The 17,789-nt window shown below is 38.9% G+C and overlaps 3 protein-coding genes across 4 annotated transcripts in view; all 3 read right to left on the bottom strand.

Annotated features, from left to right (window-relative positions):
• The window catches only part of zgc:152951 (uncharacterized protein LOC569013 homolog), a 113,922-nt gene that overhangs the window by 25,151 nt on the left and 70,982 nt on the right, over positions 1-17,789 (bottom strand). The gene's annotated exons all lie outside the window — the stretch shown is intronic.
• LOC131978559 (tripartite motif-containing protein 16-like) lies at positions 1,275-4,201 on the bottom strand. 2 transcript variants are annotated; one of them, XM_059342243.1, is made up of 2 exons: positions 3,217-4,195; positions 1,275-3,090 (listed from the first exon to the last, which is right to left on the bottom strand). In XM_059342243.1, the coding sequence occupies exons 1-2, from the start codon at positions 4,193-4,195 to the stop codon at positions 2,528-2,530; spliced, it is 1,542 nt and encodes a 513-aa protein (XP_059198226.1). In that variant the 3' UTR covers positions 1,275-2,527. The 2 variants fall into 2 exon arrangements, with proteins under 2 accessions (XP_059198226.1, XP_059198227.1); XM_059342244.1 differs by having other exon boundaries at positions 1,275-4,201.
• Positions 10,787-13,183, bottom strand: LOC131978558 (tripartite motif-containing protein 16-like). Its single transcript, XM_059342242.1, has one exon. It carries the CDS (start codon positions 13,153-13,155, stop codon positions 11,491-11,493), a length of 1,665 nt encoding a protein of 554 aa, XP_059198225.1. The 5' UTR covers positions 13,156-13,183; the 3' UTR covers positions 10,787-11,490.

Here is a 17,789-nt window from a genome sequence, read left to right as displayed (position 1 = left end):
ACCAAAAAAAAGACACAAAATCACCAAAAGAAGTAATTAAAGGGACCTTCCACACACAACACGGTAAAGTGCCATTCATATAAAACTCACATTAAACTTTCATATCAAGGTGAGGGCCACAAAATATCATCACGAGGGCCACAATTGGCCCGCGGGCCGCCAGTTTGAGACCCATGGAATAAATGACTCATCACTGATAACCTTTATTCAGGCTATAAATGAATGTTGATAAAATAAACTGCAGCCCTTTATTTCACTCTGCTGACTGGTTGGTGTGGACAGAGGAGGAGTTTCTCTGTATTCTGATGTCACGGCGCCCCCTTGTGGCCAGCAGAGAGACTGCAGGCTCTACAGCTGGCTGTGATGGAGATTTATGGATCAGGAGATGTTATATTATTCATTTGGCTTCATCAATCAATCAAATAAAATCAATAAATAGAGAAAAAATGCATTAATGAGCATTTGTGTTTCATTGAAAATATCCAGTATGTTTTGTTGCTAAAATAAACAACAAATATTCTAAAAGAGAGCATGAAACCTAATATGAATCTACAGTGACTGGGGGCCACTTTTGGTAAAAAACAGGACGCCAGGGGCCAGCTAATAAAAAAGCATTAATCATATTTATCAGATAAAATAATGGAAAAAATGATTAGACCACCTTGTTTTCTTCAGTTTCTTGTTAATTTTAATGGCTGGTTCAACTAAAGGTTCATTTGTTTGGATAAATATAATGATAACAACTAAAATATCTGATAAGAGTTTAATTTAAGAGGTTATGTGGTGTGTTTGGAGGCTCCATTCTCTATGTAACAAGTTACAAGTCAGCAGATAAACAACTGATCTGAGATCATTTTTAGAATGTAAAACTACAAATTTATCTCCTTTTAGGTGTCAAACTTTAATAACAACACAACAAAGGTGAACAATATGGGAGCTTTAAAAGTTAAAACACATTCTATCCTGCATCCTTTAAATTACTTTAGTTATTTAAGGTTACAGCAGATTTAAGAATTTAGTAGCATGTATATGTGTCAGGAATGTGTCTGCAATAAATCATTTTATGAACTAAGAGCACAAGCCAAATCTTGGCTGTAAAAGCAACAAGTGATATAAAACTCTGACCTTTGAACTTTCCTCATTAAAACAGCTTTTGTTGGAGAAATGAGAGACTGACTGACAAATGTTCTTCTGCTCTCAACATGAACAGTGAACTTTGTGTTGTTTCAGGAGAACAGCCTCAGTTATATCTCATATTAGTCTCATCATTTATCCATCAGCTTTATATCAAACTCTGGAATTAAGACCAGAAGAAAATACTTTGTTTATGTTTGTTTATTCATTATATAAACAGTTTTTTCACACATCCCATCAGTGAAGTTTGTTAAATGATTTTTGTTCAGTGATTTCTTGATTAGTTTGATCAGAATCTCAGAGATATACAAGATAATAATGATTATTTCCTTATTGATGATGAACATGATAATAATAGTTTTATAATACATCATAGAGCCTCATTTGTGCTTTGATTATAACAGCAACATTTGGTCTAACAAACAAATAAATGTAGATATGATTCTATTTTTTTTCCCACACATTTTCTTTGACTATCTGGAGCTTTCTCTCTTCAGACCCATGCATAAAAGAAAAACAACAACAACAACATACAAATATTCAACAAACATTTGGAGAGAAATGTACATTTTCCTGCAGAGAAATATGAGTTGAGGTGAACAACAGTCATCATGAGCAGTGAAAGCCTCCGTGGCTCAACAGACACAGGAAGGAAAGTCAAACATCTACACAACAACTAATGAGCAGATGTCAAAGCCCCGCCCATAATGTTTGATTGACAGCTGATCTCTGCAGAGAAGAAATGCCACAACGATGAGCTCTCAGCAACAAACATGGAAAGAAATCAGTTTAAAGGTCCCGTATTGTAGAAAAACACCAGTTACAAGTCTTGTGATTATAAAGCAGGTGCAGTTGCAATAAAAAATACTGTGAAAATATATTTTCTGACTGCTTCCTAAGAATCTGTCACTCAAAGAAGCTGCTCCTATAGGATACGGCAGTATACACATTATCGTGTCCGAGTCTAAATCTGCAACCTGTAAGTGAACCAGTAATATATTTCATGTTTGAGTCAGAGGGAAGCATCATCAGGCTCTAACATGTAAAGTCTGACAACATCTTCCTCAGCGGTGGCCATCGTCTTTTTACATTCACCGGTGAGTTTAACCGAGGCTGAAAACTATTAACTGTGGTTAGCCTGGCCGGGTGTCACTCAAGACTGTCAGCCAATCAGAAGAAAGGGCCTTGAATATTAATGAGACAGGCCCAAAATGATCTAAGCTGCTGGAGCTGCAGAAGGAGGCTGAGAGAGCAGATGAACAACTGATCTGAGATGGTTTTTAGAAAGTAAAACCACAAATGTATATTCTTATAAAACATATCAAAGGTGAACAATATGGGAGCTTTAAGAGTTAAAACACATTTTAACCTGTTGTCCCTTAAATGACTTTGGTTATTTGAGTTTACAGAACTCAGCAGTGTCTCCATATCTGTAACCAACCAGAAGTCCAGCATAGAGCGGCTGAGTGAACGTGGTCTGGACTCTGTGGAGGAGGGTCATGGTTTCAGAGACGCTGTAGAAGGACAGAATACCTGCTCTGTGATCCAGGTACACTCCGAATCTGGAGGACTGAGGACCTGAGACGGGAGTTTCGATATTGTTGTAGCGAAATGTATTTTTGTTGTTGTAACATTTTAAAGACCAAGATTTGTCATTGTCTCCAAATCCAGGGCCAACAATCCCCCCTCTGCTGATGTTCTTGTATGAAGCTGCTACATGAACTCCAGCCCCTCTCCTCTTCACCTCCCAGTAACATCGTCCAGTCAGACTCTCTCTACTCAGGACCTGACTATATCTAGTGAATCTGTCTGGGTGACTTGGATAGGCCTCATGTATACTTACGCATGTTGCTTTTCTGTTCCCCTCAGATAATAACAGCTGTGTGTATGCTGTGTTTGGATCCAGTGTGATGTCACATGAATATTTTAAGAACTCAGCTCTGGTCGTGGGCTCTGCTGGTGAATCTGACAGTAAAACATCCACTTCAGTCAGTGAGACGTCTGTCCATTCTTCTCTCAGGACGTCCTGCAGTTTGTCTCTGACTCGTGACACGGCCGCTGTCACGTGGTCAAAGCGGCGGCGAGGACGGATCTGGATGCTGGATGTGGACTCACTGAGTGCTGACAGTGAGGGGTAGCTGTGCAGAAACTGGTTGTGGTCCTCTGTGTTTGAGAGCTTCTTCAGTTCAGCGTCTTTCCTCTTCAGCTCTCTGATCTCCTGCTGTAGCTTCTCCCCCACCTCTTTGACTCGACTCACTTCAGTTTCCTGCTGGGATCTGACCTGCTGCTTCACCTCAGAGCTTCTTTTCTGCATGAGACGGATCAGCTCAGTGAACATCTTCTCACTGTCTTTCACTGCTTTATCAGCAGAGCGATTGATGTTCTGCACCTCCTGTTGAAGCAGCTTCACATCTTTCTCTCTGTCCTGGATTCTCTGCTGGATGTTGAGTCGACTCACCTCCAGCTCTTTCTGCTTCTCCGTCCGTTCTGCTGCAGCTGAGACCGTGTCGTGGCCTTTATGTTCATCCACAGAGCAGAGATAACAGATAGACTTCTGATCAGTCCGGCAGAACATCTTCATCACCTCATCGTGCTGAGAGCAGATGTTCTCCTGCAGCTTCTTGGACGGCTCCACCAGCTTGTGTTTGGATAACTGAGCTACATCATAATGACGCTGCAGATGTTGCTCACAGTAAGAGACCAGACAGGTGAGACAGGACTTGAAGGCTTTCAGTTTTCTCCCAGTGCAGACATCACAGGCCACATCTCCAGCTCCAGCATAGCAGAGATCAGCAGGAGCAGCTTGGAGGCCAGTCTTCTTCACCTGATCCACTACAACTGCTAACATGGTGTTTTTCAGCAGGACAGGCCTCGGTGTGAACGTCTGTCTGCACTCAGGGCAGCTGTAGATTCCCTTTCTATCCTCTCCATCCCAGTGTGTTTTAATACACTTCATACAGTAGCTGTGTCCACATGTAGTCGTCACCGGATCCTTCAGTAGATCCAGACAGATGGAACAAGAGAAAGTTTCCCGGTCCAGCTGAACTCCTTTCTGCGCCATTTCACCTCTCAGTCACAACGGCTGTCTGAGTTTCACTTCCTCATAAGTGAAACCGCTCTGAGCTCTGATCTGAACAATGTGTGTGTGTGTGTGTGTGTGTGTGTGCAGTGAGTCACCACCATGTTGGTAACACCCATTTTCTAACCAGTAGATGTGAAGGGGAGGGAACCAGGAAACAGCAGGACAGAGTGGAGCTGGCTGTTTGAGAGCAGGAGAAGAGGGAGGGGTTGCTGTAACAAATCATTAGAGGATGATGTCATTGTGTGTGATTCCTGTCCTGTGTGTTTCACTTTAAGGGAAGTGCTTTTCTGACTCGACTAGTCACAGTGTGCATTCAACATTTTAAAGATTTTTGTGTATTCTTATAGCCGGGCTAACACCAGACTAATCTAAAATGAGATTTAGTCTGGGAACCAGCCGTTCATTTCTCCGTAGAGGAGGTGTGGTTTTCGATCCTCCGGAGCCGTTTATTGGACGCTTAGAATGTCTATCAAAGCGTCTGTAGGTAGCTCTTAGCCAATCAGATCAGTTATACCAGATGACGTAGTAGAGCAACAGAGATGGATGTTTGTTGTGTGTGTGTCTGTGAGAGAGTGTTGCTGCTGCTTTGCTTCTCCAGTTCTCGCTTTCTGCAAGATTATTTATTTTCACGCTTTATTCCCCCTCATGTCATTCTGCCACACACATCCACTGATTTTATGGTCAATAGACGAGCTGCTGGGGGTCTCTGGGGGCTCCGCTGTCCCCCGGCTCGTAGCCAGATCACCGGCGTTACGCTAGCGCCGGTGATTAGCGCCGCTAGCGGCTAATAATCCCGCTACCGGTGATCTGGCTACCAGCCGGGGGACAGCGGAGCCGCCGAGAGACCTTTCGCCTTTCAACTTTCGCTCTAAACTATTTAAAACACCATCTACAGCTAAAGAGAGTTTCGCGTCTGCAGCAGCCATGTTGGATCCGGAAAACTACAAGCTTCCAAATGCCGAGTAGTATGCGTCATCGTCTTGCCGTCCCTCCCCGCTCTGTGATTGGATCCTAAAACAGGGCTAAGAATCCTTCCTGGTTTCCAGACTGGATGGAGGTTCGAAAGGAAATTTGAGCGCGCAAGGCAGTCTGGGTATACCCAGGCTAGTCTTTTTATGTGATTTTTGTAAAAAAAAAATATATATATATATATATATTTATATATATATTTTGTGTGTTTTGTGTTTTCATGTTTTGTGGAATTTTTTTTGTTTTTGTAATTTAGCATTTTTTATGTTTTTTGTGTGTGTTTTTTTTTTTGTTTTTTGTAAAAAAAAAAAAAAAAAAAAAAGTGGTTTTTTTATTGTCTTTATGCGTTTTTTTGTAATTTTTTCAAAATTTTGATCCAGTAAGTCAAAATGAAAAAATGATCAGGTCATATAGGTTGTGCTGAAATAAAAAAAAAGAGTGGTTTATAAACAGGCAGAATGAAAAGGAGTCAAAATAGAACTCCATTCTAAAGGAGTAATGACAAGTTATGACATATTTTCAGTTTCATTTGTTTATTCAAACAAACTTAATTACTTTCTTTAAGAAAAATAGATGGGGAATTGTCATTACCTTTACAAATCCAAGCTATTCACATTTTTACATATAAATAAGCAGGTTTGAGTGCAGTCCATAAAAACATGACATTAAAAAGTTATTAAAATACGGAAGCTGAGAAAGGCTGTGCTTTTTATAATGCTGTTATTTGGAGGTCACAAGTTCATTATTTCCTTTGAAAAAGAGCTTTGATGGCAAAATAATCAAGCAAAATAAATAAAAATGTCTGTTTCGCTGTCCATCATGATCTTCTATGAACACAAATATAACTAAGTTTTCTCATTATGACATTTGATCGTGTTTCAAGATAAAGAAAATAATAAACTTGAGCTCAAAACAGCAGCATTAATACAAATATCTGAAAGCACAAACATCCTCAAAACTCCGTATTTAACAGATCAACCATCGCAAAAGTATTTACATAACAATCAAAAATATTCTACACAAGGAAAGACACAGTCATGGAGTTAAAAACTTTAAAATAATATCAAACTGGTAGTGTATTACTGACTTTAATGTCCATCTACAGTAACACTATGGTCGGTCTTGGCACTAATAGAGTTAAAAATAATAATTGTAATAGTTTGTATGCTGTACAGAATAATAGTGTGACAGTATGAAGGCAGATTTACAGTTTAAACGGTTTTAGAGTTTCTGTCGTCACACCGAGACCAGAAGACGTGTTAACAGAAGACCTTAAACCTGCTCACTACACTGTCAAAAAGTGTTTAGTCTAAAAACCAGATCAAACAGTAAATCTGAGGGAAATGATCTTGCTGCATGGACAGATAATTTACCTTGACAAGATTTATTAAATTCAGATTATTAAATGTAGAAATAAGCATGTTGAGCACTTAAAATAAGAAATTAACTGACAATTATTTGTTTCTTACCAAGAAAAAAAAACGTTTTGTGTCTTTTTTGATGTTTTTTTGTCTTTTTTTGGTGATTTTACGTTTTTTTTTTTTTGTGTGTGTTTTTTTGTCTTTTTATGTCTTCTTTTGTGATTTTTTGAGGGTTTTTTTTTATCTTGTTAAGAACCAAATAATCATCAGGTCACTCTGCTCGGGCCAGTTCATCACTGCTGGCAGCTTTCATTTATCTCTTTTGTACATTTTTTGGTCATTTTGTGACCAAAATAAGATGTAAAAAGACACAAAATGACCAAAAAATGACACAAAAAGACCAAAATAAGACACAAAAAGTCATAAAATTACCAAAAAAGAAACAAAAGACATAAAATCACAAAAGAAGACATAAAAAGACAAAAAAAAAACACAAAAAAAAGACACAAAACATTTTTTTTCCTCTGCGTAAGAAAGAAATAATTGTCAGTTAATTTCTTATTTTAAGTGTTCAACATGCTTATTTCTAGATTTAATCATCTTCATTTAATAAATCCAGTCAAGGTAAATTATCTGTCCATGCAGCGAGATCATTTCCCTCAGATTTACTGTTTGATCTGGTTTTTAAACACTCATTTTTTACAGTGTACAGACAGCAGTTCACACACATTAATGCTGAAACCTCTTAGAAAACGTGCTGGATGTGATCAGGGTCCGGAGGATTGGTTTAGAATTAAAATAAATATTAATATAGAGATCTGAAAGACCAGCACATATCCATCGTTATTGTTATTTCTATCCAAACGTTGTATACATCCACTCTGAGTGGCTCATGATTCATATGGAAGACTACAAGAATTAAACAAATGTGCTAAACAGCTTTGAGCTCTTGGTTCTAACGTGGTTCTCCACAATATTTCATACAAACTGACGTGATAAATCAATAATCCAGGGACGACTGAAAGCTTTTATTATGTGTGAGATCTCGTGTTTCTCAGATCTCAGAGCAGCTAAACGGGAACAGGAACTTCATTTTCCAAAAGGTTTATTTAGAGCCGAGACTCTCTCAGGTCTGCAGTCTTCATCAGAGTCAGGTGGTAAAGGTCCAGGCTGGTTCTGGTCCTCAGGAGTCCTCTTCATCAGTTAGAGGTCTGAGGTCTCCACAGGGACAGGAGACGGTCCAGCCTCCTGACTGGAGGAGTTCCCCCTGCTCCTCTCTAATGTGTGGGGGGTTCTGGGTTCTCCTGGTCCAGACTGGAGCTCCACTCCTCCTCCTGCTCCTTATGGGGGGCCGGGGGGTCTTCTTTCCTCATGCTGATGAGAGAAACAGATGTTACTGATCACCTGTAAGACTAAACTTTATGTTTTTTCATTATTTTTTAATTAATTCTTCTTCTTTCGAACCGAAAAAATAAGCAACATAAACTAAAACAGCGTAGGCTAGATGCATATACATATTCATACACATACTCACATAGACACCATTAAACAGATGTACATAAACACATAAACATTTACACACATACAGTATATAAAGCCCTATACATATACATGCATCTGCCACATCTAAGTGATTAGATAAATATAAGAATATACATTTCCTTATATCATTTTGGTTCGAAAAAAAGGGAGTAGGCTGAAGTAAAAAATACTTCTCTAGGCCTCTCCCCTGATACTCAACACTTCAAAATAAGACATTTTATCTCTATATGTAGCCAGTTAATGTCAAATAAATATGTATTATTATTGTTATTATTATTTATTTATTTACTTATTTTCTTATTAATCAACCATAGTATATCAAACAACTTAGACCTGAGAATTTCTATTACTCCCGCAAAGAAAACAAACGAACAAACAAACAAACAACACTGCTTGAATCAACAATCAGTGAGTTTACATGCAGTTTAGTCGAGCTGCTTAAAAGACGATTCTGGCGTCTCGTCGGACTTCTGAGCGGCCAGTAAAACCAGTAAAACCAGTAAAACCACTTCCACAGGAAAAAGGAACATCACAATTATGCCTCAATAAAAATCTAGTGATGTCATATATTTAGATGTTTGTTAGTAAAGAGAACAGGAAGGAGACCCAGTTAACATGTATCAATGAATGTAGACAAAAATAAGTCATAAATAATTCATGATTAATGCGTAATTATCTAAATGATAGTTGATAGAGCTGATAAATATAATTATTCAATTAAACAATCTCCTCTTCCTCCTCCTTGTCTCCTCCTATCTCCTAAAAAAGGACACAAAATGACAAAAAAATACACAAAATGACTGAAAAAAACTAAATTACTTAAAAAAAGACACAAAATGACTAAAGAAAGACACAAAATGACATAAAAAAAAACTAAATTACTTTAAAAAAAGACACAAAATTACCAAAAAAAAATAATTAAAGGGACCTTCCACACTCAACACGGTAAAGTGCCATTCATATAAAACTCACATTAAACTTTCATATCAAGGTGAGGGCCACAAAATATCGTCACAAGGGCCACAATTGGCCCGCAGGCCGCCAGTTTGAGACCCCTGGAATAAATGACTCATCACTGATAACCTTTATTCAGGCTATAAATGAATGTTGATAAAATAAACTGCAGCCCTTTATTTCACTCTGCTGACTGGTTCGTGTGGACAGAGGAGGAGTTTCTCTGTATTCTGATGTCACGGCGCCCCCTTGTGGCCAGCAGAGAGACTGCAGGCTCTACAGCTGGCTGTGATGGAGATTTATGGATCAGGAGATATTATATTATTCATTTGGCTTCATCAATCAAACAAATAAAATCAATAAATAGAGAAAAAAATGCATTAATGAGCATTTGTGTTTCACTGAAAATATCCAGTATGTTTTGCTGCTAAAATAAACAACAAATATTCTAAAAGAAAGCATGAAACCTAATATGAATCTACATTGACTGGGGGCCACTTTTGGTAAATAACAGGAGGCCAGGGGCCAGCTAATAAACAAGCATTAATCATATTTATCAGATAAAATAATGGAAAAAATGATTAGACCACCTGGTTTTCTTCAGTTTCTTGTTAATTTTAATGGCTGGTACAACTGAAGGTTCATTTGTTTGGATAAATATAATAATAACAACAAAAATATCTGATAAGAGTTTAATTTAAGAGGTTATGTGGCGCGTTTGGAGGCTCCATTCTCTATGTTACAAGTTACAAGTCAGCAGATGAACAACTGATCTGAGATCATTTTTAGAATGTAAAACTACAAATTTATCTCCTTTTAGGTGTCAAAACATTAATAACAACACAACAAAGGTGAACAATATGGAGCTTTAAAAGTTAAAACACATTCTATCCTGCATCCTTTAAATTACTTTAGTTATTTGAGGTGACAGCAGATTAAAGAGTTTAGTAGCATGTATATGTGTCAGGAATTTGTCTGTAATAAATCCTTTTATCAACTAAGAGCACAAACCAAATATTGCCTGTAAAAGCAACAAGTGATATAAAACTCTGACCTTTGAACTTTCCTCATTAAAACAGCTTTTGTTGGAGAAATGAGAGACTGACTGACAAATGTTCTTCTGCTCTCAACATGAACAGTGAACTTTGTGTTGTTTCAGGAGAACAGCCTCAGTTATATCTCATATTAGTCTCATCATTTATCCATCAGCTTTATATCAAACCCTGGAATTAAGACCAGAAGAAAATACTTTGTTTATGTTTGTTTATTAATTATCTAAACAGTTTTTCACACATCCCATCAGTGAAGTTTGTTAAATGATTTTTGTTCAGTGATTTCTTGATTAGTTTGATCAGAATCTCAGAGATATACAAGATAATAATGACTATTTCCTTATTGATGATGAACATGATACTTATAGTTTTATAATACATCATAGAGCCTCATTTGTGTTTTGATTATAACAGCAACATTTGGTCTAACAAACAAATAAATGTAGATACAATTCTAGTTTTTTTTACACATTTTCTTTGAATATCTGGAGCTTTCTCTATTCAGACCCATGCATAAAAGAAAAACAACAACAACATACAAATATTCAACAAACATTTGGAGAGAAATGTACATTTTCCTGCAGAGAAATATGAGTTGAGGTGAACACCAGTCATCATGAGCAGTGAAAGCCTCCGTGGCTCAACAGAGACAGGAAAGAAAGTCAAACATCTACAGAACAACTAATGAGCAGATGTCAAAGCCCCGCCCATAATGTTTGATTGACAGCTGATCTCTGCAGAGAAGAAACGCCACAACAATGAGCTCTCAGCAACAAACATGGAAAGAAATCAGTTTAAAGGTCCCTTATTGTAGAAAACACGAGTTACAAGTCTTGTGATTATAAAGCAGGTGCAGTTGCAATAAAAATACTGTGAAAATATATTTTCTGACTGCTTCCTAAAAATCTGTCACTCAAAGAAGCTGCTCCTATAGGATACGGCAGTATACACATTATCGTGTCCGACTCTAAATCTGCAACCTGTAAGTGAACCAGTAATATATTTCATGTTTGAGTCAGAGGGAAGCATCATCAGGCTCTAACATGTAAAGTCTGACAACATCTTCCTCAGCGGTGGCCATCGTCTTTTTGCATTCACTGGTGAGTTTAACCGAGGCAGCAAACCGTTAACTGTGGTTAGCCAGGCCGGGTGTCAATCAAGACTGTCAGCCAATCAGAAGAAAGGGTCGTGATTATTAATCAGACAGACCCAAAATGATCTAAGCTGCTGGAGCTGCAGAAGGAGGCTGAGAGAACAGATGAACAACTGAACTCAGCTGGTTTTTAGAATGTAAAACCACAAATGTATATTCTTATAAAACATAACAAAGGTGAACAATATGGGAGCTTTAAGAGTTAAAACACATTTTAACCTGTTGTCCCTTAAATGACTTTGGTTATTTCAGTTTACAGAACTCAGCAGTGTTTCCATCTCCGTAGCCAACCAGAAGTCCAGCATAGAGCGGCTGAGTGAACGTGGTCTGGACTCTGTGGAGGAGGGTCATGGTTTCAGAGACGCTGTAGAAGGACAGGATACCTGCTCTGTGATCCAGGAACACTCCCACTCTGGAGGACCGAGGACCTGAGACGGGAGTTTCGATATTGTTGTAGCGAAATGTATTTTTGTTGTTGTAACATTCTAAAGTCCAAGACTTGTCATTGTATCCAAATGCAGAGTCAACCGACCCTCTGCTGATGTTCTTGTATGAAGCTACTACATGAACTCCATCCCCTCTCCACTCCACCTCCCAGTAACATCGTCCAGTCAGACTCTCTCTACTCAGGACCTGCTCATAAAGAGTGAATCTCTCTGGGTGACTTGGATAGGACTGATGTTTACTCATGAATGTTGCTTTTCTGTTCCCCTCAGATAATAACAGCTCTGTGTATGCTGTGTTTGGATCCATTGTGATCTCACATGAATATTTTAAGAACTCAGCTCTGGTCGTGGGCTCTGCTGGTGAATCTGACAGTAAAACATCCACTTCAGTCAGTGAGACGTCTGTCCATTTGTCTCTCAGGACGTCCTGCAGTTTGTCTCTGACTCGTGACACGGCCGCTGTCACGTGGTCAAAGCGGCGGCGACGACGGATCTGGATGCTGGATGTAGACGGGCTGAGTGCTGACAGTGAGGGGTAGCTGTGCAGAAACTGGTTGTGGTCCTCTGTGTTTGAGAGCTTCTTCAGTTCAGCGTCTTTCCTCTTCAGCTCTCTGATCTCCTGCTGCAGCTTCTCCTCCACCTCTTTGACTCGACTCACTTCAGTTTCCTGCTGGGATCTGACCTGCCGCTTCACCTCAGAGCTTCTTTTCTGCATGAGACGGATCAGCTCAGTGAACATCTTCTCATTGTCCTCCACTGTTTTATCAGCAGAGCGATTGATGTTCTGCACCTCCTGTTGAAGCAGCTTCACATCTTTCTCTCTGTCCTGGATTCTCTGCTGGATGTTTAGTCGACTCACCTCCAGCTCTTTCTGCTTCTCCGTCCGTTCTGCTGCAGCTGAGACCGTGTCGTGGCCTTTATGTTGGTCCACAGAGCAGAGATAACAGATAGACTTCTGATCGGTCCGGCAGAACATCTTCATCACCTCATCGTGCTGAGAGCAGATGTTCTCCTGCAGCTTCTTGGAGGGCTCCACCAGCTTGTGTTTGGATAACTGAGCTACATCATAATGACGCTGGAGATGTTGCTCACAGTAAGAGATCAGACAGGTGAGACAGGACTTGAAGGCTTTCAGTTTTCTCCCAGTGCAGACATCACAGGCCACATCTCCAGGTCCAGCATAGCAGAGATCAGCAGGAGCAGCTGGGAGTCCGGTCTTCTTCACCTGATCCACTACAACTGCTAACATGGTGTTTTTCAGCAGGACAGGCCTCGGAGTGAACGTCTGTCTGCACTCAGGGCAGCTGTAGATTCCCTTTCTATCCTCTTCATCCCAGTGTGTTTTAATACACTTCATACAGTAGCTGTGTCCACATGTAGTCGTCACCGGATCCTTCAGTAGATCCAGACAGATGGAACAAGAGAAAGTTTCCCGGTCCAGCTGAACTCCTTTCTCCGCCATTTCACCTCTCAGTCACAACGACTGTCTGAGTTTCACTTCCTCATAAGTGAAACTAGTCTGAACAATGTGTGTGTGTGTGTGTGTGTGTGTGCAGTGAGTCACCACCATGTTGGTAACACCCATTTTCTAACCAGTAGATGTGAAGGGGAGGGAACCAGGAAACAGCAGGACAGAGTGGAGCTGGCTGTTTGAGAGCAGGAGAAGAGGGAGGGGTTGCTGTAACAAATCATTAGAGGATGATGTCATTGTGTGTGATTCCTGTCCTGTGTGTTTCACTTTAAGGGAAGTGCTTTTCTGACTCGACTAGTCACAGTGTGCATTCAACATTTTAATGTAATATTTTATGTTTAATGTTTTTTTTGTGTGATTTTTGTGTATTTTTATAGCCTGGCTAACACCAGCCATTCATTTCTCCGTAGAGGAGGTGTGGTTTACGATCCTCCGGAGCCGTTTATTGGGCGCTTAGAATGTCTATCAAAGCGTCTGTAGGTAGCTCTTAGCCAATCAGATCAGTTATACCAGATGACGTAGTAGAGCAACAGAGATGGATGTTTGTTGTGTGTGTGTGTCTGTGAGAGAGTGTTGCTGCTGCTTTGCTTCTCCAGTTCTCGCTTTCTGCAAGATTATTTATTTTCACGCTTTATTCCCCCTCATGTCATTCTGCCACACACATCCACTGATTTTATGCGCAATAAACAAGCTGCTGCGGGTCTCTGGGGGCTCCGCTGTCCCCCGGCTCGTAGCCAGATCACCGGCGTTACGGTAGCGCCGGTGATTAGCGCCGCTAGCGGCTAATAGCCCCGCTACCGGTGATCTCGCTACCAGCCGGGGGACAGCGGAGCCCCCAGAGACCTTTCGCCTTTCAACTTTCGCTCTAAACTATTTAAAACACCATCTACAGCTAAAGAGAGTTTCACGTCTGCAGCAGCCATGTTGGATCCGTAAGAAAACTACAAGCTTCCAAGTGCCGAGTAGTATGCGTCATCGTCTTGCCGTCCCTCCCCGCTCTGTGATTGGATCCTAAAACAGGGCTAAGAAACGGCCCTGGTTGCCAGACTGGATGGAGGTTCGAAATGAAATTCGAACGCGCAAGGCAGTCTGGGTATACCCAGGCTAGTATTTTTATGTGATTTTTGTAAAAAAAAAAAAAAAAAGTATATTTTTTGTGTGTTTTGTGTTTTCATGTTTTTTTTTTTGTGGAATTTTTTTTGTTTTTGTATATTTTAGCATTTTTTATGTTTTTTGTGTGTTTTTTTATTGTCTTCATGCGTTTTTTTGTAATTTTGTGTTTTTTTGTATTTTTTATGTGTGTTTTTTGTGTTCAAAATGTTGATCCAGTAAGTCAAAATGAAAAAATGATCAGTTCATATAGGTGAGGTTGTGCTGAAATAATTAAAAAAAAAAAGTGGTTTATAAACAGGCAGAATGAAAAGGAATCAAAATAGAACTCCAAAGGGTTAAAAAAGATTACAAAAAAAATAAAAGTTATTTCTTTATGACCAACGTGAAACAAAAACACATTCTAAAGGAGTAATGACAAGTTATGACATATTTTCAGTTTCATTTGTTTATTCAAACAAACTTAATTACTTTCTTTAAGAAAAATAGATGGGGAATTGTCATTACCTTTACAAATCCAAGCTATTCACATTTTTACATATAAATAAGCAGGTTTGAGTGCAGTCCATAAAAACATGACATTAAAAAGTTATTAAACTACGGAAGCTGAGAAAGGCTGTGCTTTTTATAATGCTGTTATTTGGAGATCATAAGTTCTTATTTCCTTATATTGAAAAAGAGCTTTGATGGCAAAATAATCAAGCAAAATAAATAAAAATGTCTGTTTTACTCTCCATCCTGATCTCCTATAAACACAAATATAACTAAGTTTCCTCATTATGAAATTTGATCGTGTTTCAAGATAAAGAAAATAATAAACTTGAGCTCAAAACAGCAGCATTAATACAAATATCTGAAAGCACAAACGTCCTCGAAACTCCGTATTTAACAGATCAACCATCGCAAAAGTATTTACATAACAATCAAAAATATTCTACACAAGGAAAGACACAGTCATGGAGTTAAAAACTTAAAAATAATATCAAACTGGTAGTGTATTACTGACTTTAATGTCCATCTACAGTAACACTATGATTGGTCTTGGCACTAATAGAGTTAAAAATAATAATTGTAATAGTTTGTATGCTGTACAGAATAATAGTGTGACAGTATGAAGGCAGATTTACAGTTTAAACGGTTTTAGAGTTTCTGTCGTCACACCGAGACCAGAAGACCTTAAACCTGCTCACTACACTGTAAAAAAAGGTGTTTAGTCTAAAAACCAGATCAAACAGTAAATCTGAGGGAAATGATCTTGCTGCATGGACAGATAATTTACCTTGACAAGATTTATTAAATTCAGTTTATTAAATCTAGAAATAAGCATGTTGAACACTTAAAATAAGAAATTAACTGACAATTATTTGTTTCTTACCAAGAAAAAAAAAATGTTTTGTGTCTTTTTTGATGTTTTTTTGTCTTTTTGTTTCTTTTTTTGGTGATTTTACGTTTTTTTTGTGTGTTTTTTTTTTGTCTTTTTATGTCTTCTTTTGTGATTTTTTGAGGGTTTTTTTTTTATCTTGGTAAGAACCAAATAATCATCAGGTCACTCTGCTCGGGCCAGTTCATCACTGCTGGCAGCTTTACTTTATCTCTTTTGTACATTTTTTGGTCATTTTGTGACCAAAAGAAGATGTAAAAAGACACAAAATGACCCAAAAATGAAACAAAAAGACCAAAATAAGACAAAAAAGTCAGAAAATTACCAAAAAAGAAACAAGACATAAAATCACAAAAGAAGACTTAAAAGACAACAAAAAAAAAACACAAAAAAAAATGTAAAATCACCAAAAAAAGAAACAAAGACAAAAAAAAAACAAAAAAAGACACAAAACGTTTTTTTTTCTCTTGGTAAGCAACAAATAATTGTCAGTTAATTTCTTATTTTAAGTGTTCAACATGCTTATTTCTAGATTTAATAATCTTAATTTAATAAATCTTGTCAAGGTAAATTATCTGTCCATGCAGCAAGATCATTTCCCTCAGATTTACTGTTTGATCTGGTTTTTAAACACTCATTTTTTACAGTGTACAGACAGCAGTTCACACACATTAATGCTGAAACCTCTTAGAAAACGTGCTGGATGTGATCAGGGTCCGGAGGATTGGTTTAGAATTAAAATAAATATTAATATAGAGATCTGAAAGACCAGCACATATCCATCGTTATTGTAATTTCTATTCAAACGTTGTATACATCCACTCTGAGTGGCTCATGATTCATATGGAAGACTACAAGAATGAAACAAATGTGCTAAACAGCTTTGAGCTCTTGGTTCTAACGTGGTTCTCCACAATATTTCATACAAACTGACGTGATAAATCAATAATCCAGGGACGACTGAAAGCTTTTATTATGTGTGAGATCTCGTGTTTCTCAGATCTCAGAGCAGCTAAACGGGAACAGGAACTTCATTTTCCAAAAGGTTTATTTAGAGCCGAGACTCTCTCAGGTCTGCAGTCTCCATCAGAGCCAGGTGGTAAAGGTCCAGGCTGGTTCTGGTCCTCAGGAGTCCTCTTCATCAGTTAGAGGTCTGAGGTCTCCACAGGGACAGGAGACGGTCCAGCCTCCTGACTGGAGGAGTTCCCCCTGCTCCTCTCTAATGTGTTGGGGGGTTCTGGGTTCTCCTGGTCCAGACTGGAGCTCCACTCCTCCTCCTGCTCCTTATGGGGGGCCGGGGGGTCTTCTTTCCTCATGCTGATGAGAAAAACAGATGTTACTGATCACCTGTAAGACTAAACTTTATGTTTTTTAATTATTTTTTAATTAATTCTTCTTCTTTCGAACCGAAAAAATAAGCAACATAAACTAAAACAGCGTAGGCTAGATGCATATACATATTATCAGGGACTTTGACTTCAACGGAAGACTCAAAAGCAAAAACTCAGAAGCAGGAAGTATAACAAAAAGTCTTTACTTGAATGAAAGGCAGAACAAAAAACGCTCTCAAGGAGGCTGCAAAAATACAACATAAAGCGCTCACACAGGAGGTTACTACAAAAGGCTCACTAATACGGAAAACAGAAACGAGACCCAAAACCTGGTTTTCCTGGACGTGGAACATGCATGGTAGACACGACGAACTGACACGAGACAAAGGGAGACAGGGTCTATTTATACATGAGGGAGGGGAGCCCAGGTGAGATGAATCAGGTAACGAGGAGACGATCACAGTGGAGGGAAAACTCACACAAAGGGAGGAAGTGAAGTGCCTGAAACAAGATGGGAACAGGTGAGTACAAAATAAAACAGGAAGTGAACGACAAGACTAGACATGAGTGATTTAACTTGACATGAAAGTGCTCAACAGAATTAACAAACTTTGCGTGACATAACAGTACCCCCCCTTCTAAGGACGGCTCCTGACGTCCCAGGCACCTTAGGCTGGTGTCTGTAAAAGTCATCAATTAAGGTCCGATCCAGCACGAAACTGGATGGGATCCAAGACCTCTCCTCCGGGCCATAACCCTCCCAATCCACCAGGAACTGTCTCCCTCGTCCTCTCCTACGGACA

The sequence above is a fragment of the Centropristis striata genome, chromosome 10 (genome assembly GCF_030273125.1).
Source record: "Centropristis striata isolate RG_2023a ecotype Rhode Island chromosome 10, C.striata_1.0, whole genome shotgun sequence".
Taxonomy (NCBI): domain Eukaryota; kingdom Metazoa; phylum Chordata; class Actinopteri; order Perciformes; family Serranidae; genus Centropristis; species Centropristis striata.
The sequence above is the reverse complement of the archived record's forward strand: the minus strand, read 5'-3'. Positions and strand labels throughout refer to the sequence as shown.

Bases quoted from the DNA above. Each gene is read 5' to 3' on its own strand.
- LOC131978558 (XM_059342242.1), bottom strand. From the start codon at position 13,155: ATGGCGGAGAAAGGAGTTCAGCTGGACCGGGAAACTTTCTCTTGTTCC.
- LOC131978559 (XM_059342244.1), bottom strand. From the start codon at position 4,195: ATGGCGCAGAAAGGAGTTCAGCTGGACCGGGAAACTTTCTCTTGTTCC.